The following is a 23,647-nucleotide window of genomic DNA, read 5'->3' on the forward strand; positions in this document are numbered from 1 at the left end:
GGGTCCTGTTAGCCTGAGATCTTTGGCCTCAGGGATAGTGAGTACAAAATGCTCTCTGAGGCCCTTCCCTGCTTGGCATGCTGGGATCTCAGCGGACGTATGCTCTCACCTGCCCACAGTGCTGGAGAGAAGCTGAAATCCATATCCTTTCTACTCCTGTCACCATCCCCTGGACCAAGGGACTGGAAGGAACTCTGTGGGCTTGCTGTTGTATTGGCACATCCAGTCTTGAGCTTCAGGCCCAGAAGCACAATGAGGGAGGAGGAGCTGAGAGCCATGGGAGACCTGTTCTCAGCCTCCTGAGTAGCTAGGACAATAGACATGAGTCACCAGCACCCAGCCGATAAAGCTCATCCTGTTGGGCAAGGGATCCATATAGACAACCAGAGAAGACTTGGGCCTATGGTGGAAGTCAGGAAAACAGTGTATGTCTAGCCTACTTAGACAGCCTTAGACAAGTTAGTGTCCTCTCTGCACCTCAGTCTCTTAATAAAATGAAGCAGTTAGATGATATGATGGTTCAAGGTTTCTTTCAGATAGTCCAAACTTACACAACTCAAGTTAGAGGTGGCTTCCAACAAGCAGGAAAATCTTTGTGAATGGATGTATGTCTGGGGTAGCAGACATAAAGACCATTTCAACACTTTAAAATAATTAACTGGCTGGACGCTAGTAGCTCATGCCTTGGGCAAATAAGCTCAGGGACTGTGCCCAGGCCATGAGTTTAAGATGCCAGGCCAGCACAAAAACAAAAATCAAATATAAAACCATCAGAGAGGGCTGGGAGTTTGGCCTAGTGGTAGAGTGCTTGCCTAGCTTGCATGTAGACCCGGTTTCAATTCCTCGGTACCCCACATACATAGCAAAAAGTCGGAAGTGGTGCTGAGGCCCAAGAGTGCTAGCCTTGAGAAAGTCCAAGGACAGTGCTCAACCCCTGAGCTCAAGCCCAGGACTGGCAAAAAAAAAAAAAAAAAAAAAAAAAAAAACTGTCAGAGAATTTATTCTCTTTAGCCACTGCTTTTCAGCCACTACTTTTTGTTTCATTTATATGTTAGGACTGAAGTTACAGGAAGCTCAATGTATGAGATAATCCACAAGGTGAATGAGTTCTTTGGGGGGCATAGCTTAAGTGGTTGAGTGGTAGTAGTCACAAAACCCTGGGTTCAAACCTCAGCACCAGAAAAAAAGAAAAGGGATAAGAGGCCAGGGGAAAGAAAAAAAGATGGGCAATTCAGTCGCGTATTGTGTGGAAGGTGTCAGGTGATCTGGGGGAAAAGATATGGGGAGAAGGGATTTTGGAGAACTTCCACACAAGATAGTATGTCAAGCCAAACACTGGCAGCTCTTGCTTATAATCTTAGCTACTGGGAGGCTGAGGTTTGAGGACCGTGGTTGGAAGCCAGCCCAAGCAGACAGCTGTGACTCTTTCTTCCAGTTAACTAACAAAAAGTCAAAAGTGGAGATGTGACTCAAGTGATAGAGGGCCTGTCTTGAGCAGGCCATCTTACAACCATGAATGGAAGGCTCTAAGTTCAAATCCTAGTTCCACCACCTGCGTGCTTGCGCATGCACTCATGTGTGTGTGTGTGTGTGTGTGCGCGCACACACACACACATACAAGATAGCATGACCAAGTTGCCTTGACTCAGAAGCCAACATAAGTACAAAGACCCAGACACCAAAATAGCTATGTCCAGGTTCTGAGCAGGAGTTTGCTTGGGCAATAGAACAGCTGATAAACCACGTGCAGAGCTTAGGCTCCCAGCTGGGGAAGGGGAGGCAGTACAGCGCCTGGGAGCAATGGACAGCACAATGTCACTATGAATTTATACCATGGGAAGAGGCTGGTGCTGGAGAATGCCCCTGGACAGATCTGGTCAAAAGCTGGGGGCAGGGCTTTCTGGAGAAAGGAGCCATCTAGAGAGGCAAGGCATTAGAGAAAGAGCTGACGTAGTCAGCAAGGAGCTGTTGGTGAGGGTGATGTGCAGAGCACTGCTCTGTTCCTCCACAGATGTCCTGTGCACGCTCCCCACAAGCCAGGGCACACGTGAGATTACTCAGGGTGGGAGTTTTGCCAGACTGGGGTAACCAAAGGGCAGAGGGGCAGAGGAATTCGGAATGTGAGGGCCCACTGGGGTTTGCCTTCATCTAGTCTGTGGATACCTGGCAGCTGGCATTTGCTTGCTTACTTTGGGGTAACTGAATGGGTAGGGCAGCTCTGAGCTGCTAGGGTGCTGAGTTGGTGGTTGGCCTGCCTATGATGTGTGTCACACCAGGTGCTGCCAGAATCCACTGCCAAGCCCTGCCCAGGCTTTTCTTGTTCCCTGGCACTTTTCCCAGTGATCAGAACAATGTTTGGCGTGTAGCAGTGTTTGATGCATCTGTGGTGGATGAGTGAAGAGTGCACACGCAAAGCTATTATGAGCCTTCAACCCAGTGTCGGCTGTTGAGGCATAGGAGGAGGTTTGAGTGCCAACCTGCCTGGGTCTGCATCCTGGCTCCATCACTTACAAGTTGTGTACAAATGGACATGTGGCTAACATTTGCCAAGCCTCAGTTTGCTAATGTGAAGACTGGGTGTTGTAAAGGTCTCCATGCCACAAAGGGCTGTTGTAAACATTCACAGAGCAATTACAATGATGGCTGTGTCCTACGCCCTCCATTCCAGAGTGCATCCTTCCAGCAGTCTATGATCAAAACACAGGACAGAATGGCCCATCAGCTTGGACAAAACCAAGGCAGATGCAAAAGTCTTGAAGGAAAAGTCTTCTTGAGGCAATACTACAGAGGAAAGGCCTGGAGAATCTTTTTTTTTTTTTTTTGAATCGAGGTAATGTATAGAGGAATTACAGTTCCATTCACCAGATAGTGGATCCGTTACTTCTCACACATTGATAACCCTTCTTATGTTTTTGTCCCCATTTCCCTCCCCACATGGAAAATAATTGAGCCTCTAAGGATTAAGGTTGGAACTGAAGGGTCAGACCTTGGACCAGCCCAGGAGGCCATTGCTGCTGCTTTGAGCTGCCACACAGAGGCCCTCAATTCTGGACTGTTGGTTATCCTGGGCCTATGAGAAAAAGGAAGGTGTATACTTTCTTCCCCTAAAGCTTCTGGGGGCTGGCAGGAGATAATGATGTGCCCACAGTCAGATGCTGTGCACAAATGAGAAACCAGGTCTCTTCATTCTGCAGGGCTGGAGGTGGAGGGGATATGGGATGGAATTTTTCAAACCCTCAGGGGGATGGGAAGGGGGAAGCTCAGTCTTGTTCTCCAAAACCTGGCATGCTGGAGTTACAGGGCCCCCTTGGAGCGTAAGTGAGGTAAGTTTAGGCCAAATCAAAGGCAGCATGCTTCACCCAGCAGGGGAGGGCACCGATGGAATTCATTACCCCAAGATGTGGTCTGGCTGGAAATAGAAAGAGCTTCACAAAAGGTTTAGATAAATCCACGGATGACAGCTCCATTCATGGGCTAGAGGAGGAAAGAGGATGTTTGGGGCCTGCTTTCCCTCCCTCCCTCCTGGGCAGGCATCAGGGAGGCAGCCTGGCCTCCCTAAGACCACCCCTTAGCGCCTATTAGAGGCAGGCTTCTGACGGCAGGGGTCCGAGAAGGTGACACTGGTGCTCCTGTGGTCTGGAGTATGGCCGGAGCGCCCAGTTCTCAACCTCCCTGGCACTCACCATTCACTCTTCCAGGAGACAAGGGCACCACCAATGCTGGGACAGTTGCTCTGCTGAGCTGTCCCCTGAGGGACCAGCAGAGGGAGACAGACACCACATCCAGTTCCAGGGACCAACCTAGACCAGGCAGACTAGCCTGGGTAGGGTTAAGCAAGACATTGTAGGTGCCAAACATTCTGCTAATTTCCAGGGGCAAAAGGGAAAAAGGCATCCTTGGCAGTGAGGGACTTGCTACCAAGGGATGGTGTGAGAAGTACTTTTAAGAAACGAGGGGCAGGGGCCGGGAGTTTGGCCTAGTGGTTAAAGTGCTTGCCTAGCATGCAGGAAGACCCGGGTTCGATTCCTCGGTACCACATATATAGAAAAAAGCCGGAAGTGGTGCTGAGGCTCAAGTGGTAGAGCTCTAGCCTTGAGAAAGTCCAAGGACAGTGCTCAGGCCCTGAGCTCAAGCCCAGGACTGGCAAAAAAGAAAAAAAAAAACGAGGGGCAGAAGAGAAAGGAGACTACTCATTAAGAACATCATGGCTGGGGCCGGGAGTTTGGCCTAGTGGTTAAAGTGCTTGCCTAGCATGCATGAAGACCAGGTTCGATTCCTTGGTACCACATACATAGAAAAAAGCCAGAAGTGGGCCAGGAGTTTGGCCTAGTGGTTAAAGTGCTTGCCTAGCATGCATGAAGACCCGGGTTCAATTCCTCGGTACCACATACATAGAAAAAAGTCGGAAGTGGTGCTGAGGCTCAAGTGGTAGAGCTCTAGCCTTGAGAAAGTCCAAGGACAGTGCTCAGGCCCTGAGCTCAAGCCCAGGACTGGCAAAAAAAAAAAAACAAAAAAACATCATGGCTTACAAGATATTTTGGAAATGAACTTTACAACCTGGGAGGGAATGGGGGGAGGAAGATTGTCAGAAAAACATGGGAAAGAGTAACAATTTTCAAGAAGTAATGTATTCACTACCTTACGAATGTATCAGTAACCCCTCTATACAATAAAAGGACAATAAAAGGACACCATGGCTCTGAAGCCAGGTCTTTGTGACCTTGGGCAAGTTGTGCAACTCCATGCCTCAGTGTCCCCATTGTAAGGTGGCAGCTACAATAGCACCTGACTTGGTAGGACTGTGTGAGATTGTGTAAAGTATGTCAAGGTTCCCTTACAATGCCAGACAGTTAATAAGTACTCAGTGAAGGACACCTGCCGCCTAACCGGTGGGGAGAGCAGCTCTCTCCGGTCCTGAAGCTGGGCAGCGCCAAGGTGTTTCACTTCACTGTCTCACTTGAAATACACTACCACCTTTAGGAAACTCAGGAGATAACCGATCACGGCTCTGTGGGTGTGCAGGTGCTAAGTATCAAACGCAAACCCTGACATATATCCTCAGCAAGTGCTACATCCCAGCCCTATCTGGGCTGTCTGATACCAGAATCCCCAGATATCTTTCCAGTTTCCTGTGAGGAGCTGGGGGAGGGGATCTGACCTGTTCCAGGTGCTAATCTGCACTGAGCCTCTTAGCTGGCTGCCCAGCTCTCTGGTGGGTATTGAAGTCACCTTGCCCTCTGCCTCTCATCCCTTAAGTCCCTGGCAGACAGGTCATGTCTCTCCAGATCCACACAGGTTGGTGAGGCATATATAGCAGGCACTTAAGAAGATCTCAGGAGCTGATTGAGCTAGCTCCTCCAGCTGTATGTGCCTCCCCTACTCCCAAGGCCAATGTGGCCCTTTTGTATTTGCCATGCAAATACTCCCTACATCTCCCACCTCCACAGTCCTTCACATGTTTGAAGTCAGCTTTGGAAACTGAAATGCATGCAGGTGTTCCCCTGGGGACCACAAAACGGTACTGTTACATCACGATGGCCCTTGGCCTGTAGACAACAGAGAGCAGAGGGAGCAGTGACTTGTCCAAGATCACACGGAAGAGAAGCAGCTTCCCTTGCTATCACCAAGCCTCCCCCTCCGCCCCCGAAGCAGTGCATCTCCTTCCCTGATGGATGCTACCAGGGAAGGGAGATACCTCGAACCTCTGGCTAGGACAAGGGACAGCCGGGAGAAAGCTTTGAGGCCTGGAGAAAGGATGGTATAGAGGGGGAGGAGAAGACGGGAGGAGCCGGCAGTGACTCATCAGGGCAGGATAAGGATCTGCCGGCCCAGGGAGAGGTAACCCCACTCCTCTGCCAGGGGAGACAGTCACAGAGCCTGCGGCATGGGTTGGCCAGGGCAATGGAACATCCTGGGAGAATGGCGGGGAAAGCTCCTGGCAAGCAAGGGAGGAGTCTCTAACACCTGGGGGTATCCCTTCTGCCTCAGCCCTCTTCACACACCCAGACACCCAGGAGATGGGAGAGCCCTAGTGGGGCAGAGGAGAGGCAGCAGCAGCACCCACTGCCTCTCAACGTTTCTATGGCTTCATGGAGGAAGAAGAGGTAGGTGGGTGGGGTGTCCTGAGCAGGGCCAGATATGGGTAGGTGAGCCAGGGCAGGGCAGGGCGGTTGTTAAGGTAAGAGGAGCCCTCTGCCCCTGGGGTGAGGCAGGGCCCTCTGGGTTCCTGCACACTGAAGGGAAAGGGAAAGTGCCCGTGTGCCTGCCTCACCTTCCCTTCCTTCCCTCAGCCCCTGGCCTGCACTTGAACACCAAAAGATGTTCACAGAATCCCAGGGGACATCCTGGGCTAGGCCTCTGAGCAAGCAGATTTAGGGCTTCATTTGTGGGCCCTCAGGAAGTAGGAGGAGGCCTTTGCCCCTGCTTCTATTGGTGGGTGTCCCCCCCCAACTCCTGGTTGGATGCTCATTGCCAGGTTCCAAACTCCTTGCTAATGGGATCGGATCCAGAATCATAACTGAGCTCTCCTGTGCTCTTAGGGTCTAGCCTCTCACTGACACAGGAGGGCAATGTGGATGTGAGGTGCCTGGACCAGCTAACACAGGCAGCTTCCATCAGTGGCAGAGTGGGACAGGAGAGCCCAGGTCTCCCTCTGCTGGCAGCTTGGATTCTCTTGGTTCTGAGGAACAGCTCGGTGTCCTGAAGGACCAGCTATAGCCATAAGCACAAGCCTTAGAGCCAGAGGCACTCAGCAAAATCTGGTATGTTATAGTTAGCAGCTTTTAGATCAGACCTAGACCCTTCTTTCCTGAGTCCTCTCATGGCAGCCCCTAGGCTGACATCTGTATAGTCTAACGTACATGTTACATAAAGAAAAAGAGAGGGGGGCAGGAGTTTGGCCTAGTGGTAGAGTGCTTGCCTAGCATGCACAAAGACCCAGGTTTGATTCCTCAATACCACATACATAGAAAAAAGCTGGAAGTGGTGCTGAGGCTCAAGTGGTAGAGCTCTAGCCTTGAGAAAGCCCAAGGACAGTGATCAGGCCCTGAGCTCAAGCCTAGGACTGGCAAAAAAAAAAGGGGGGGGGGAAGAAAGGATATCACTAGAGTCAGACATTGCTAGGTTCTGTGCTAGTTCTATCAGTCACAGGTCTGTGTGACCTGATCTGAGGTAGTGACATGCTTTCTCACATAACACGGGGAAACAACTTCCTGCTTCTCAGGTTCTGGCAAAGATGAGACAAAGTGGGACCTGGACAGCTTTTAGTACCAGGCTGAGCGGTTGTGTTATAGGAAGCATCTCAGCACACTTAAACTTCAGTCAGCTTTTAGATGAAACAAAATGAGCCAGGCTATAATCCTAGCTACTCAGGAGGCTGAGATCTGAGGATCGTGATTCAGAGCCAGCCCAGGCACTAAAGAACATGAGACTCTTATCTCTAGTTATTCACTAGAAAATGGGAAGTGGGGCTGTGGCTCAGGAACAATGCCCAGGCCCAGAGTTCAAGCCCCATGACCCACAAGGAAAAAAAAAAAAAAAGAATGAGAATTGCCAGTGTGGATGCAGACCAGGAGTTCTGGTGGTTCCTGCCTTTCCTGCTTCTACCCCTCCACCCTATGGCTCCTTAAAGCTCCTCTCTGGGAACATAGAAATTAGAGAGCATCACTACTCCGCCTCTGCAGACTGTCCAACCCCACTCTGATCATCTGTCAAAAGGCGACCTGAGGCAGGGCCCGCACCTTTAATGCCAGCTTCATGGCTGTGTAGGGCCTAATATTCTGGGGACACCTGGAAAGTATTCTCTGGGGGTGCCATTATTCAAGAAGGAATAGGAGGAGGAAGGGATGGGAAAACAGCCAATCCCTGAGTGAGCACTGACTCACCCCTATTCCTCGGAGGGCAGCTTGGTCATCATCTAGTATCAAATCTGTCACACACACACACACACACACACACCCCTTGGGCCTCACCTGTCACCTACCTGTAGCCTGCAATTTAGAAGGCCAGAGGTAATAGAAAACCAATGTCTCTTTGCCAGCCTACTGGGTACAACCATCGTCCTGTGGAGAGGAGGTCATACCCACTTCCACAGATTTGTCCACATTGGCCAGCTGGAAGCGAGGTATCCTGACTCCCAGACAGGGAATTTGTGTGGTAGTGCACAGTTGACCTCTGCTCATATCTGGAAATGCTAGCTTTCTTATTCCTGAAGAGACCCACTACCACCTGTGACTGTAACTTTCAATCTGTGTCCCAAGGCTAGGAAGTTTGTGTGTGTGTGTGTATGTGTGTGTCTACGACACATGCACTGGTACTGAAGTTTGAATTTAGGGCTTAGAGCTCTAGCACTCTACTACCTGAGCTATAGGTCCACTTCCAGCCTCTTTGTGGTTAATTAGAGATGAGTTTCAAGGCTTCACAAGCTGTTTTTTTTTTTTTTTTTTTTTTGCCAGTCCTGGGCTTGAGCTCAGGGCCTGAGCACTGTCCTTGGACTTTCTCAAGGCTAGAGCTCTACCACTTGAGCCTCAGCACCACTTCCGGCTTTTTTCTATGTATGTGGTACCGAGGAATCAAACCCGGGTCTTCATGCATGCTAGGCAAGCACTTTAACCACTAGGCCAAACTCCCGGCCCCCCAGGCTGGTTTTATTTGTTTTGTTTTATTTATTTATTTATTTTGCTATTCCTGGGGCTTGAACTCAGGGCCTGAGCACTGTCCTTGGATTTTCTCAAAGCTAGAACTCTACCACTTGAGCCACAGCACCACTTCCGGCTTTTGTTTTTGTTCTATATATGTGGTAGCGAGGAATCAAACCCATGTCCTTGTGCATGCTAGGCAAGCACCTACCACTAGATCAAACTCCTGGCCCCTGGGGTTGGTTTTGAACTACAGACCTCAGATCTCAGCTTCCCAAGTAGCTAGGATTACAGATGTGAGCCACAAGTGCCTGGCTTAAGACTGAATTTATTTACTTATTTAGTCAATCATGGGGCTTGAACTCAGGGGCTAGGTGCTGTCCCTGAGTTTTTTGCTCAAGGCTCGTATTCTATCATTTTGAGCCACAGCTTCCTTTCCAGTTTTCTGGGGGTTAATTGGAGATAAGAGTCTCATGGACTTTCCTCCACAGGCTGGCTTAGGACCGTGAGACTCACATTTCAGCCTCCTCAGTAGCTAAGATTATAGGTGTAAGCCATCAGTGCCCAACCAAGACTGGAATTCTTAAAGGCCGAGCTAGGTTCTTCTTATCCTGATGTTTAGGCTGAGAAAGCATGGCTCTGTACCCTACTGGATCCAAGGGACATTCCGTCCTCCTCAGGGTGCTGATGTGGAGCTGGGCTATGTCCCCTCTAACCTCTGCCCTCCCCTAACCACAGTTGTTGGAACTGGAAGGATCCTGAAAAGGTTGAGAGCAGCCACCAAGGGGGAAGGAAGGACAGACAGCACAGAAACTTTCCCAGTTCTTCAGCTAGAAAACAGGGGACAGTGACCTATCTACTTTGTCCCACAGATACCCTGGAGGGGCGCTCCTGCGCCTCTCTTTCCTCCTTCTCCCACAAATTCTAGCAACCCACCCCCATTGAAGAGTTGGCAGAGTAAGGCACAGTTTTTATTCCAGCCCCCCCCATCCCGACTGGCAGCTTCTAGCCTGCTGCCTTTGCCCAGACATGGCAGAGGGGCACTAGCTGCTTGGAGATGGAGTTGATTTTCCCTTTGGCAGTATGGAAGGGGGGGGAGGGGAAAAGCTTGGCCTCTACGGAGTGAGGGGAGAGGGCAGGGAGACAAGTACAGGCAAAGCCCAAGGAAAATGCCACTTTCTCAGCTTATGGGGTCACTACATTAAGGATCTAAGACAAATGGGGCCTCAGAGGCTGTGTAAAGCCAATTGTCCTGCCCCACCTGGCTTGGATCAGTTGTGAGCCCCGGCCCTCAGTTCCTACAAAGCCGAGCTCTGGGAATTTCCCAAGTAGACCTGTGCTATGGCCCGGTGGGATACAGCACCACAGGGCACCCTCCCCAGCCCCGTGGCAGAATCTGCTCATCCCTCTCCCCTGCCCCCCCCCCCCCCCAGTGTCTCCTGTCTCTTTCAGCTCTAACCGCCTTCTCTTTCACTCCCATTTGTCTTGTGTCTCCCTTTCCTTTTCTTCCCCTTCCCCTTCTTCCTTTCTCCCTCCTCTTCCTTCAGCCCCCCCCTTTTTCTGCTCCCCTCCCCTTGCTCTCCCCACCCCCTCCTCTCTCCGCATTGGGGCTGCTTTCCCCCTGACTCAGCAAGGTGCTTTATAAGGTGCTGAGGGGCTCAGCCAAATCCAAACCACATTGTCTGTGCAGCCTCTCCATCAGGAGCAAGCCCTCCCCTCCTGCTCCCTTTCATGCCTGGCTCCCTTTCTTAGAAAGGGGTACATGCTAGGGGGCCCTCCTGGCAGACTCGTTGTCCAGTCACTCCCGGGCATCTGCCTTCTTGACCTTGGCACAAGTATCAAAAGACAGTTGGGTTCACTAGCTAAGAATGTCACTGAAACTCCTGACTCCTGGCTGGTGGTGGGGCTGGGGGAGGGGGCCCCGAGCACTTTTCAATAGGACCCCTCCTAGGCACTTTCCAACTTCTCATCAGGCTGCCACTGATGCTCCCGAGGCCCTACCCCCACTCCAGAGAGAGAGAGAGAGAGAGAGAGAGAGAGAGAGAGAGAGAGAGAGAGAGAGAGAGAGAGGGAGAGAGAGGAGAGGGGGAGGGAGGGAGGAGAGAAAGGAGAGAGAGAACGAACAGAGAAGGGGGGGAGAAACAACCCAACAACAAAGTCTGTCCCACTCCAGTGAGGTAATTGAAAACAAACTTCTTCCCCACCCCCCCACCCCCCCACCTCACTTCTCCAGTGCAGAAAAGGGAAGCGCTGCCCTGGGAACCAGCGCTGGCCATGACCATGATGCCTGCTCTGACCCCCAGGCCAGAGGGTGTAGCAGACTGGCACTGTGCCCTCCTTTCCCAGGGGCACCGGCAGGAGCGAGGGAAGGAGAGTCTCATACCACTCCAGAGAGAAGCATCACCTCCAGGTCTTCCACTATGGGTCTCTCCCTCTTTGAAGCAACAGATCAGTGAAGCAGTTTATCACTGGTGATTTCATGTAGGCTACAGAGCACCCAAGACTGGACCAAGTAAGCGACTGTCTCCCAAGAAGATCACGTGGTGGGGCTGTCCACACGCCCCATGGGACAGCTGTTTCCTCTGTGCACACTCTCCTTGGCAGCTCTTTGGAGAGGGAAGAAGGGGGAGGAAGGGAGACCCTCCAGGGAGGGTCTAGGCTTAAGGGTCCCCTAGGTCCCAGCAAGTCCCAACCCAGGCCTGAGGGGAAAGAGAGAGAGAGAGACAGAGAGAGAGAGAGAGAGAGCATTGCACACTGCCACACCACCCCTACCTCACCACCAGAAAAACCAACAACCCAAAACCCCAAAGTGAAGAGGATGCCAACGACTGGATGGGGAAGCATTTCCCAAACGTCCGGGACGCGGCGGCTGGGTCCTCGGCCTGGGATGTGCGCATTCCCGCTGAGTCACCGGAGCCTCTGGTGTTGAAACTGGTCCGGTGCCTCGTGCTGATTAATGAATTACAAATCCCCCACCCATGGGCACTCTCTCTCCCTGGTCACCGAGAAGAAGAATGGAGGCTTGTGCACGGGGGGGGGGGGGGAGCAGGCGGGCAGCGGCCCGGTGCCCTCTTCCTCCCCCGCAGGGGGCATTGTGAGCTGGTTAGTCACCTGCCCCGGCCCCTGGCGCCTCTCTGAGCCCCAGCTTTTGGAAACGGGACAAGCGGCGGGACAATAGGCAGGGGGGCGGTCAGCCCAGACAAAGGGCAGCAGGAAAAACACCATCACCCGCTTGGAGGCCAGCTCGCTGGCATTTGGGAGCGTGTGTCACTGCATCCGCTCGAGGGGGGAGACAGAGGTAGGGTGCAGGCGCCGTCCCCGACAGGCCGGGAGGACGGAGCCCACGTCGAGGCCAGCTCCCCGGCCCGGCTCTCCGGGGCCCGGGGCCGGGACCGATGCCCCCCCTGCCCCCTCCCCCAGGAGGCCCAGCCTCGCTTCACCTCACCCCCCCAGTGTTGTGGGAGGGAAAGGAGCCCCAGAAGCCCTCCCTTCCCTCCTCCCCCCTCCTCCCCCCACCCCGGGGAGGGCTGCTACAATTTGTGGTTACAGCTTTACACGTCAGAAAAAAAAAAAAGTTTGCAGAATGTCCCACACCGAAAAAAAAAAACCCGAAACCCAGCGAAAAAAACCTGCGAGTGGGCCTGGCGGATGGGATTATTAAAGCCTCGCCGGAGCGCGGCTCGCCCTCCCACTCCGCCAGCCTCCGGGAGAGGAGCCGCGCCCGGCCGGCCCGGCCCCCGGCCCCATGGACCTCCGAGCAGGTAGGAGCCCGGCGTCCGAGTCCCCGGCCCCCGCCCCCGCCCGGCAGCCGCGAGATCCGGTTCCCGTCCTCCCCCCTCCCCGGAGCCCCACGCCGGGGCCCGGCCGGGGAGCGGGGCTCGGGCCGGGGGAGGCACGGCTGGGCGCCCTCGAGAGGGGCCGGGCGGGGACGCGGCATTCCTGGAGTCCGCTCGGCGGGACCGGGAGGTGGCGGGGGAGCGCGGCGGGGACCCGGGACGACCCGCGGACCCGGGAGGCGGCCACCTGGAGCCCTAGCGCGGCGGGTCCCGGGGAGCCCGCGGACAGAGCCCGGCGCCCGAGTCGGGGAGAGCGAGTCCGAGGCGGGGAGCGAGGCTGCGGGGGGGAGCCGCGGCGCGGGGAGGAGGGGGCCGGGAAAGGAAGCGGGCGGGCGGGAGAGCGGAGGGGAGCCCGCGGCCGGGCGGCGGGAGGCGAGGGGAGGCCGACACCTCGGGCGGCGCCGCGCTCCCTCCCCGGCCCGCCGGGAGGGACGGCGGGCGGGCGGGCGGGCTAGGGGAGAGGAGGGGAGACGGGAGGAGGACGGAGGGCAGAGTGAGCCTGGCTGGGCTGGGCCGGGCCCGGCGGGCCGGGCCGGGCCGCGGCACTCGCAGCCCCCTGGCAGGGCTCCGCTGCCGGCCTCTCCTCCGGGGTGCCCCCGGTCCGGAGCCGGCGGCAGGTAGGGACGGACACCGGGGTGGCCGGCGGCCGCGCGTCCCCGTCCCCCAGTGGCCTGGGAATGATTACTGTGGGGCGGGGGGGGGCGGGGGACGCCGGACTCGGCAGGAAAAAGTCGGTCACCGGCCGGGGAGCGGCGGGAACGGCCGCTCGGCCTGAAGCGTGCACAAGGGCGGGCAGGGCAGGGAGTGGACGCGCGGGAATGGCAGCGGCCGGCGGGGCCGAGCTCGGGAGCCCGGCGCCCCGGACCCCGCCCCCGCCGCCGGGAAGGGAGCGACCGGGCGGGAGCGGGCGGGGGGCGGGGCGGGGGGCGTCGGGGCCACACAAGGGGAAGGCGCCACCGCCGCCGGGAGGGTCCCGGAGCCACAGGTCAGCACCAAGGAGGGAGGCCGGCGACCAGCCGCCGTGGCACCATGCCCGCCCGGGCTGAACCCCTCAAGAAAACCCCAAGTCCGGGCGGCCTCCCTCCCTCCTCCTGCACCTCCACGTGGGGCCCCAGGAGCCCTTCCCGCGGACCCCCGAGTCCTCCCGAGCTCAGGAAAGAAAGGGGCGGCAGGGGGCATGGCCGGGCACCCGGAGCCTTGTGGGGAGGCTAGGGAGAGGGCCGGGACGCGGACCTGGGACCTCCCAGGCTTTCGCTGCTCGTGACAGACCTCCACTCTGGCTCTCGTCACCAGCTCGGGCACACCGACAGCCCTAGGACAGACAGAGATGGCAGCAACTGTCCCTGGGCAGCCCCAGAGTGTCCACAACTGAATGACCACAACTTCCTCCCTCCCACTCCGTGCCATTCACACTTCTGCAGGCCACCCACCCCCCGCACACAGCCTCTGATTCCTGACACTTCACATTCCTCCCCACGGTCCCACCTGCCTGCTCACACCCAGGCTCTGGCGCTCTCCAGCCCTCTCCAGCCCCTCCCACACCCTCTTGCACACTCTTGATAGCAGCGCCTTTCCTGATCACCCACTCACTGCCCTGAACTCTCCTTCGCTGCGTTTCCTTGCCTCTGGCTTCGGTGGCCGCTCAGCCCCCTGGCTTTGCCCAGCTCTTTGGAGCACAGAGCACACCCAGGCCCTCTGGTGGCATAGTCAGGCATCCTCTCCCTCTGTGGAAGCCCAACTCCTGGGTCTGACAGGAGCTGCCTGCCGGATGCTTCTTGTCCTGTATCTGATTCTTTTTCTGGCACTTGTGGGCTGGAAGAAAAGGCAGGGAGAGGATATTGGAGAGGATAGAGGAGATAGGGATGACGTTCCTATGTCTCACACAACACCACTGTTAACCAGATAGGTTCTTGAGGCAAAGCTAGGTCTCCTGACTTGCCCCTATTCAGCCCATCACTTCTCATCAGTCCTTAAGAGAGCTAAGATGAGAGCAGAAAGGAGAGAGGGCAGCAAGCCCAAAAAGATGGAGAAAGCTGGGTTTCTGTGGGCCTTTCCCTGGGCAGGCAGGTCAGAAAGTACCCACAGTGCCACTCTTGGACCTCATGCCATTGTGTACACAACCACCTCTGGTCACTCAGATGCTAGACTGAAGGTAGAGCCTTTCCTTGATTCCCACATTTAGCATAGCCAGTGACTACTTCTGGAATTCTCGATGCCTCCCTGGCCCCATCATTTAGAGATTACAGCTCTTAGTCTCCAGACCCAGGTGCAGAGTGTCTACCCCAGCCACCCTAGACATTTGCACCACTGAGCCTTTAACCTCACTGAGCAAGGTCAGCCTGTGGGATAGGCCAGGAACTGAAGGGCGGCCGGCTGAAGACAGACACAGGCGTGCCTGCCTATGTAGTGTGTCAGGGTGGCCCTGTGATTGCATGGACTAAGACTGTGTGTGTTCATGAGGGGGGGCCTTGGTTCCCAGGGCCCAGGGATCTGGATAGAATTAGGGGCTGGCCGGGTGGGGGCCAGGATGGGGGGGGGCTGCAGCAGGAAACGTGAGCTGCACTCATTAGCTCCTCACGTGCTCAGCCGGATTTATAAACACAAGGAGAAGACGGGATGTAAACAATCAGTGGGCAGCAGCCAGAGGCAGAGCTGGGGCCCCATGGGCTGGGGGCCAGGGCTGGGGGAGGGGCCTGGGATGTTGCCGGATAGCAGGGTCCACCTGCACACCATGAGTTGGAGAGGAGGATGGCTGAAGGCTCCAGGACGCCCAGCACACACTTCCACCTGGGGACATGGGAGCCCAAGTGGCACCAGGCTTCTGCCTTTAGACTGAACTCAGGTGTTCTCTGCCCAGGCACTTTTGGCTTTGCTGCCTAAGATATGGCATACCCTGTCCAGTACACAAGCCCTTGTAATGGGGGGTAGAATGCTGTCCTTTCACCTGCTCACGATCTTCCCCCCCCCCCCGCCTCTTTTTTCTCTGATTTCTGAGACTTCTTGCCTCTTACTGCTTCTTTCCAGGACTGGTCAGTCACTCCTTCTACTCTCCCCTACCCCCCACCACCTCCCAGCCTGCAGTGACACAGTTACCTCAGAACTGAAATATTCCTGGAAACACCGGCCTCGTCTGGTTAATTTCATGAGCCGTTTTTCTGCCCAGATGACTTAGCTCTTGTTTATCCAAAGACTTCTCCCACTGCTGTCCTTGTGTTGGAGTCTGGTCCCCCAGGGAAGTCCCACAGGGCCCAGGAGAGGAGGGGGAACAGGCTCAGGGTTAGGCTCCTCACCATACCTACCTCCTGCCACAGACAGACAGGCAGCCTAAGGCAGGGTGGGGCAAAGAGGACAGCCAAGCCACTAATTCCCGCTTCAGTAAGGCCTTGGCTTACCATTAGCTTCCAGCAAGACCAAAATCCATCATGAAAGCTACTTCTAGGCTGAAAGTGGGGGCATTGCACCCTCCATTGAAGTCCCTAATCTCCAAGACTAACCCTGCAGGACTTGGAGGGAACGAAGAAGTCAAGCCAGATCACCAGGCTGAAGATAGCCTAGGGTTGTGTACAGAGAAGGAAGACCTGGACTTGTCTTAGGATGTGAAGATCAAGGAATGGCAGGAACAGAAAGTCAGGCAAGATCAAGGGGTGGAAGGGAAGACTGAAGAAGGAACATTTGCAAGGGTAGTGCAGGCTCAAAATGGGGAGAGGGGGGGCCGGGAGTTTGGCCTAGTGGTTAAAGTGCTTGCCTAGCATGCATGAAGACCCGGGTTCGATTCCTCGGTACCACATACATAGAAAAAAGCCGGAAGTGGTGCTGAGGCTCAAGTGGTAGAGCTCTAGCCTTGAGAAAGTCCAAGGACAGTGCTCAGGCCCTGAGCTCAAGCCCAGGACTGGGAAAAAAAAAAAAAATGGGGAGAGGGAAGTGAAGTCTGTTTGCTCAGGGAGCAGCTATGTGCCTGACTGTTCTGTTCTAAATCTCCCCCCCCTCTCTTTCACACACACACACACACACACACACACACACACACACACTCAGAGAGCCCTTCCCCAAGGTCAGAACTCAGTGGCAGGTGGCACTCTCATCCCCATTCCTCACTGCTTAAACCAGCCAGCCAAACATCTGATAGTCCATACTGTGTAACTGAGCCACTGTGAAAGTTCCTACCTGTAACCTGTGAGGGACATTTTATACTGTCCTGGATAATAATGCTCTCTAAACCCTAAAGACCAGCATTGTAACAAACTCTAAAACTAATCTCATCTTCATTCTTTTTTAACTCCAAACCTAATCCTCGCTCTTAAGCACGAATCATTAAACCTATCCAACTGGTTTCTAAATAAGAAATATGTCATTATAGAAAAATTTGAAAGTATAAAATATAAACTAGAGGAAAAAACCACTTGACCTCATACCTATCCAAGCTTAAAACCCAAACTAGCCCTACTCTGTGACATGTCAAGCACTGTCCCATTTGATGTGTAAGTCAATAAATTCATAAACCTGCCTTAACCTAACCACATCCCCCTGTTGGACTCAAACTTCAACCACACTCAATCAACCAAATCCCAAGTCTAAACTAATCTGAACTATTAAAAGTAACCTATTCCTCAAACCTAAGCTAGCCCAATGCCAAGTGTTTCCCCTCCCTGAATCCTGACCTTGAATCTTATCTGAAAAGCCAAGAAAAGTATGCTTCTAACATACCCATGGCCTCATAACCACCGGATCGCTGGTGCACTGGAGTGTGCAAGCACTCCAACATCTTCTTGTCTTCAGCTTACCACCCAACTTAAAGTGCTTGTCTCTCTCTTGGTGCCCTCCCTTCATTCCCCAGATGAGAATAGCGCAGGCCTCCACATCGCTCCTAGTGTCTAGGGAGAATGCTAAATCTTCCCTCTCACTACCCACACTTCCTGCACTCCGGAACCATATCCTACAGTAAGCCCACCACTGACTCCACAGCTAGCCTGGCTCCTTCAGCCTGACCCTAATCCTACCCCCTGACTCCCACAGCTGTAGCATCTCTCCTCACCCTCCACTCATATAGATGGCCACCCCTGGTCTCCCTCCAGGCTGCAGTGGGACTAGAAGATCAGAAGAGGCGTGGGTCCAACTGGAACCCAGCCTATTGACCTGTCGTCCTGAGGGCCAGGTATACATACAAATATGCTCACATATATGCACAGGGACATACTTGCCAAGCAAGGCTCGCTCAGCAGACAGACGTACCCTCAAATATCTGCTGATAGCCACATATGCCAAACACACACACACACACACACACACACACACACACACACACACACACACACTTGGGCCAGGAACGTTTCCCTTCCTCCATCCCACCTTCCATCTGGTGTCTCACTCTCACCCCCCTCCCAGCCCAAGGTGGGGACAGACACCTGAGGGGTTGCCAGCTATTTCTCCACTTGAGCCTGGGCCCGCCCTCATACTTCTTGCCCATCCTATCCACAGGGGACTCGTGGGGGATGTTAGCTTGCCTATGCACGGTGCTCTGGCACGTACCTGCAGTGCCAGCTCTCAATCGCACAGGGGACCCAGGGCCTGGGCCCTCCATCCAGAAAACCTATGACCTCACCCGCTACCTGGAACACCAACTCCGCAGCTTGGCGGGGACCTATGTGAGTATCCAACTTAGGGGTGAACAGTTAGCAGGGTCTTTGGTGAAGAGAGCTGATGGCTGAGGGTATCCTAATGAATGATGGGGTGATGAGGGGCCTTTAGCTCCCAGAAGTCTTCCTATCTGGCCTATCTCCTGCCCTTCCTTCTTAGATGCCCTCCCCCACCCCCTCCCCATCCTGGCCCCAGGATTAGGCATGTGGGCAGGCCTCGCACCCGCCTTGGCCCATTGCCCCACTGGCTGCCAGCCCAGCCGCCCGCCTCCCCCTGGGGGCCGGGGAAGTCTCCTCTGTTTACACCGTGTTGTGGTGTCTCTTGTAAGGGTGGGGCTGGGTGGGGATGGAGGGGCCCCACCTTCCATGCCTGTGTTCCAGCTCGCCTCTGCCCCCAGACCTGGGGCCCTGTTTCTATGGACCCATGGGCCTCCCTCCCATCCTAGCCAGGCCTCCTAGGGGGTTTATCAGGGAAAGGGCAACAGAGGGCCCAGGACAGCAGGGGGCTTAGGGTGTGGACAGCAGTTATGCCATAAGGATTTAAGGGTGGTCCAGGAGAGAAGGAAAGGGGGGTCAGAAGCGCTGAGGACCATGGGGAACTGGCCCCCTCTTCCCGTGTTCCTCTTCCACATCCCAGACCCTACTCTGGAGCCAGGGAAGGAAAAGGGAGGGGGGGGAGCTGGCTCCAGCCCCAGGATACACCGAGGAAATTAGTTTGTCTCTGTGCTTGTCAGCATGCGAACCGCCCCCTGGGCCCTGGCCTATCCCAGGCCTCGCCCCTCTTCTCTCCCTCCCAGTTACACTTCTCCCACATCCCCTGCCCTGGGCCCCAGGCTGTTCCCCTGAGGGTTGGCAAGGGTTTTGCCCTCTTCCCTGCAGCAAATAGCCTTTCACACCCTCCCTCCCATCTCCTCAAACTGCCTCAGTTTCTTCCTTCTACAGCCCTGCTTCTAGCTGCAGGACACCCTGCCTTGGGGTATTGGTGAGTTCCCTTCAGTCCCCTAGCCCTTCAGCTGGGGGACCCCCGATGTCAAAGAGGATCTCCGATGCCAACAGGCCCCTCTGCCTTTGACCCCCCCAGTGCTCCTTTCTAGGTTCCCTGTACAGAAACCCTTTCCTTGACTCCACTACCCGCTCCAGTTCCCGACCCTTTTTCTCTCCTTGCCTTCCCTGCCAAATTTCTTGAAGGAGTGGTCTACACCCTCTGCCTCCATTTCCTTTCCACCCACTCACTCCTTAACCCCCTGCAATCTGGCTTCCAGGCCATGGCAACGGTTCTCTCCCAGGTCGTCAGGCATCTCCTTCTCGCCAAACCCTACAACACACGTTTTCTGCAGCTCACTCTCCTGGCTCTGTTTTGCAGCTGCACTGTGGAGCTCCTTCCACTGCTACCTTCTTCAGCTCCTCTTCCTCGGCCTCTGCACTCTCCTGGGCCACTTCTACCTCTCCTGCCTGGCCTCCTGCTCCTCATGGCTCTTCTTCCTCACTGTGGTGAACTGTCCCAAAGCCTGCCACCCAGACAGTTGACGCAGCATTCCTGAACAGCTCCTGCGTGGTTTTCTCTTTCTGCACCTCTCCATAGGAGAGCTCATCACCCTACTCCTTCACTGTGGACTCTGTGCAAATGACATCCTTGCTGGAGAAACTCAGGGCTTGGTGTGTGTGTGTTGGGGGGGGGGGGGGGTATTGTGAACAGAGGCCTAACATGAGCCAGGGCCGCTGTCAGGGGACATAAGCCATAGAAGCTTTGGGAACAGGTTATCTCCTTGGTGGCAAGCTGACTGCTCTGCCCTCCTGCCCATCACCTTCTCCTTTTCGCAGCTGAACTACCTGGGGCCCCCTTTCAATGAGCCTGATTTCAACCCTCCTCGGCTAGGGGCAGAGACTCTGCCCAGGGCCACTGTCAACTTGGAAGTGTGGCGAAGCCTCAATGACAAACTGCGATTGACCCAGAACTATGAGGCCTACAGCCACCTCCTGTGTTACTTGCGTGGTCTCAACCGCCAGGCTGCCACAGCTGAGCTGCGCCGCAGCCTGGCACACTTCTGCACCAGCCTCCAGGGCCTGCTGGGCAGCATTGCAGGTGTCATGGCAGCTCTGGGATACCCGCTGCCCCAGCCTCTGCCTGGGACTGAGGCCACTTGGATCCCTGGCCCTGCCCATAGCGACTTCCTTCAGAAGATGGATGACTTCTGGCTGCTGAAGGAGCTGCAGACCTGGCTGTGGCGTTCAGCCAAGGACTTCAACCGGCTTAAGAAGAAGATGCAACCACCAGCAGCTGCGGTCACCCTACACTTGGAGGCCCATGGCTTCTGATCTCTGACCTTAATCACCCCCTCCCCCCGCACCCAGTGCCCTTCAAGCCCTCCTCCCCTGGGGAGAGGAGAGGAAGCTAGATGCCAGCACTTGTTAAGCCAGGAGCCAGATGCCAGGAGCTCTGGTCCTCCCTGGTCCTGGGTGCTGGGGTGGTGCAACAGGCCCCATTCTTGCCCTGCTCTCAGAGTCCTGTGGTTCCAGAGCACAGGTGCAATGGATGCCATCCTGTTTCCACCAAGGTAACACTTGAGGGAGTTAACCTTAGGTGGGTGCAGAGGCACTCCCTGCTGCCTGTCCTGCCTACCACCTGCCAGTGCCCACCTAGCCCCCACATACAGCATTTGCAGAAGCACACCTGGAGAGTAGGGTTGGCGCCCCTGTAGCACATCCTTGGGGGGTGAAGCCTCTTGGCTTCCCCCCTCTCCTTGGATGGATGTTGCCACCCCTCCCCAATAACTATATACATTAAGTTCAGGAAACAAACATGGCAATGAGTCAAAACAAGAAGAGATGAAAAATGGAAGGAGTGAGATCTGTACAGGAGGTGGCCTAGAAGCCATGAGGGTCAGGGAAAGACCAGACCCACAAGTCACCAAGGCAACAAAAGCCATGTTGAGCATCAGGACCTTGCCTTGAATTTTCTTGCCGGCATCACAGTGCCTCCTCTTCAACCCCATATTCTGTGGTTTCTGGGCTGGGGAAGGCGGCCCCAGCCTGAGCTCCAGGGTTTCCTGAAAGTTTACATTGCAGTAGCATGTGAGGTGGGGGCAGCTCCCCTAGGCCCTGCCCCCCCAGCCACACCCACTCATGACTCCTCTTAAGTTTGTATTAATATTTATTTATTTGGAGATGTTATTTATTAGATGATATTTATTGCAGAATTTCTATTCTTGTATTAACAAATAAAATGCTTGCCTCAGAACTCAGTCTACTTGCCTGGCCTAAGCCTCCTCACTGGTGTTCTTGGCTCTGCCTGCCCCAAGTTCCACTGTTCTCTCACTCCTTGGAGGTATGCAAGCTTGAGGAAAAGGCTCTCTTCCTTTTAGGCCTAGGGGAGTGAGCACTTTTGGACCTGTCCACTCCTACTCCACCAGCAGAAGGTTGATCTGTCCCTGGTCCCTCGCAAGCTCTGTATAAGTAGTCACCTGTGGACAGAGTCCCCAGTTTGCCCAGGTCTCCTACTAGTGGCTTTCTACTGTGATGCTCACTTCAGATCAACACACTTCCTCTTTTCAGGTGATGGACTGTGGCCAAGTCACAATTCTCAGCTATGACTCCTCCTTTCTTTCCAATGAATGACAGCAGATTTGAACTGCAGGACCATACGGGATGGATGCTATTTGAGGGATAACCTAAGTCCGAACCCCACTGTCATAGACTACTACCTGAAACATCTTGGACAAACTAGACCTTTTAGTCTCCAGTTTTCCTATCTGTATACTAGAGATTATGAAATGTCTGTATACTGATTGTCAGGGAGGATAACAAAAACAAGACAGGACGCTAGACTAGCAGCAGCAATGACAGTAATTACAGATTACTTGGGACATAAGGGAATACTGCTGTGACACTCTAGCTCAGAGCCACTGGGTAAATTAATGAACTAGTCATTCCCAAGTAATACATAGATATTTTACAAGGGCCTCTTGGAAACAATGCCTTAGGCAGAGAAGTAACAAATGATGGCTATGTCACTCAGCTGACAGATATTTTCAAGACCTGCCCTGCTCATTAGAGTGCTAACTGGCCTATGAAAGCCAAAAGAAATCTAAGACCTAACTTTGCTCCTGCCTTTATGGAACTTACAATCTACTTGGCTCCCTAAAATAATAAGGAACAAAGTATATATACACAATCTAAAGGAGGTACCACAACTGTGAACCTCTAGAAAAGGGTGAGGTCAGAGAGTTGGTGTATCTACTAGACCCACTTATGGGCTAGCTGGCTTGTGTGGAATGTTTGAAAGTCACCTGGCCCAAGTAGAACATGCCCCACCTCTAGGAGCCCAGACATTTGCCCAGGCACGGCTATGGGCACCCACAGACCCTATCTCTGCCTAACAAAATAGAGTATCTGGACCATCTCCATGCAGAGGTAAAATGTGTCATGGCCTGCTATTCATAAAGCACTAAACAAGGGACTATGAAGAAGACACATAAGGAATGTGGGCATCCTGCCCTCACGAAGCTTATACCATCCTACATTATGAGTGTCTTTTTTCTTTTTTCCTTTTTTTTTTTTTGCTAGCTCTGAGACTTGAACTCAATGCATGGGCACTGTCCCTAAGCCTCTCTATGCTCAAGGCTAATGCTCTATCACTTGAGCCACAGCACCACTTCTGGCTTTTTCTTTCTTTTTTTTTTTTGAAGTTAAACAGAGTTTTATTCTGCACCTAGCATCGAGAATCATACTGACTGGTCAGGGGCATATCTAAGATGTGAGTGAGAGAGCGACCACTTCTGGCTTTTTCTGTGTATGTGGTACTGAGGAATTGAACCCATGGCTTCAAGCATGCTAGGTAAGAAGTCTACCATTGAGCTACCTTCCCAACCCCACTATGAGTTTCTTAGGGAGAAGGTTCTAAGTTTTCCTCTTTTATCTCACCACTCAACTCAGGCTCCAGCCTGAATTTCTAAGTAGAAAGTTGTATGGAACAGAATTATCTAGAAAATGAATACATCCCTCAAAAACTAAGCTACAAAATAGAATTTGATTAACTGTAGGACAAAAGGCCTGGATAAGAACACTGGAGGAAGAAAGGAGGGACCACATCCTGTGGGGTGAAGGTTCTAGGCTGGGAACCCTAGGAGATGAAGTGGTATCTAAGCCATTGCTATATTTTATCCTGGCATACAGCATCAGTGCATTCTGGCACAACTCAGAAGATAGGCACATTTTGGACAGGTTGAGATGGGGTAGTACACAAGTTAGTGATGTGTGCTGCATCCTTTTCACACGGCCTCAAGGGCAGGCTCCAGAACTGTTCATCTATATATCCTGACAGTATTTCAGCATGATGCCTAGCACAGTAAAGTCCTTGGTAATTTAATTTAAGTTGATTTAAGGAGTTTTCAACAAGACTTTAGAAGTTGAGAGAAGAGAGTTTAAAGGTGGTAGATGATTTAGTCTTGGGGTTGCAGAGGAACTGACCAAAGAATGTGGAGAGAAACCCATGGGCTTGGGCAGTTTGAGAGCCACAGGGAACCTTTGAAGAGCAAATGAGAGG

General features: G+C 53.8%; 1 protein-coding gene and 1 long non-coding RNA gene across 4 annotated transcripts; one reads left to right on the forward strand and one right to left on the reverse strand.

Annotated features, from left to right (window-relative positions):
* Positions 1-1,698: 1,698 nt before the first annotated feature.
* On the reverse strand, positions 1,699-11,808 carry LOC150052303 (uncharacterized). The gene is made up of 4 exons (XR_016538008.1): positions 11,020-11,808; positions 3,684-3,819; positions 3,393-3,474; positions 1,699-3,070 (listed from the first exon to the last, which is right to left on the reverse strand). It is a non-coding gene; the product is annotated as an uncharacterized LOC150052303 (long non-coding RNA).
* Clcf1 (cardiotrophin like cytokine factor 1) lies at positions 11,777-21,342 on the forward strand. Of its 3 annotated transcripts, XM_090347270.1 has the most exons (4): positions 11,777-11,934; positions 12,186-12,397; positions 17,948-18,114; positions 19,927-21,342. In XM_090347270.1, the coding sequence occupies exons 2-4, from the start codon at positions 12,382-12,384 to the stop codon at positions 20,419-20,421; spliced, it is 678 nt and encodes a 225-aa protein (XP_090203396.1). In that variant the 5' UTR covers positions 11,777-11,934; positions 12,186-12,381; the 3' UTR covers positions 20,422-21,342. The 3 variants fall into 3 exon arrangements, with proteins under 3 accessions (XP_090203396.1, XP_090203395.1, XP_090203397.1); XM_090347269.1 differs by having other exon boundaries at positions 11,901-12,397; XM_090347271.1 differs by lacking the exons at positions 11,777-11,934; positions 12,186-12,397 and adding an exon at positions 17,586-17,624.
* Positions 21,343-23,647: the final 2,305 nt, after the last annotated feature.

The sequence above is a fragment of the Megascapheus bottae genome, chromosome 16 (genome assembly GCF_031878675.1).
Source record: "Megascapheus bottae isolate mThoBot1 chromosome 16, mThoBot2.hap1, whole genome shotgun sequence".
Taxonomy (NCBI): Eukaryota; Metazoa; Chordata; class Mammalia; order Rodentia; family Geomyidae; genus Megascapheus; species Megascapheus bottae.

Coding starts and splice junctions, on each gene's coding strand:
- Clcf1 (XM_090347270.1), top strand. Junction 18,115..19,926: donor GCAGCTTGGCGGGGACCTAT/GTGAGTATCCAA, acceptor TCCTTTTCGCAG/CTGAACTACCTGGGGCCCCC.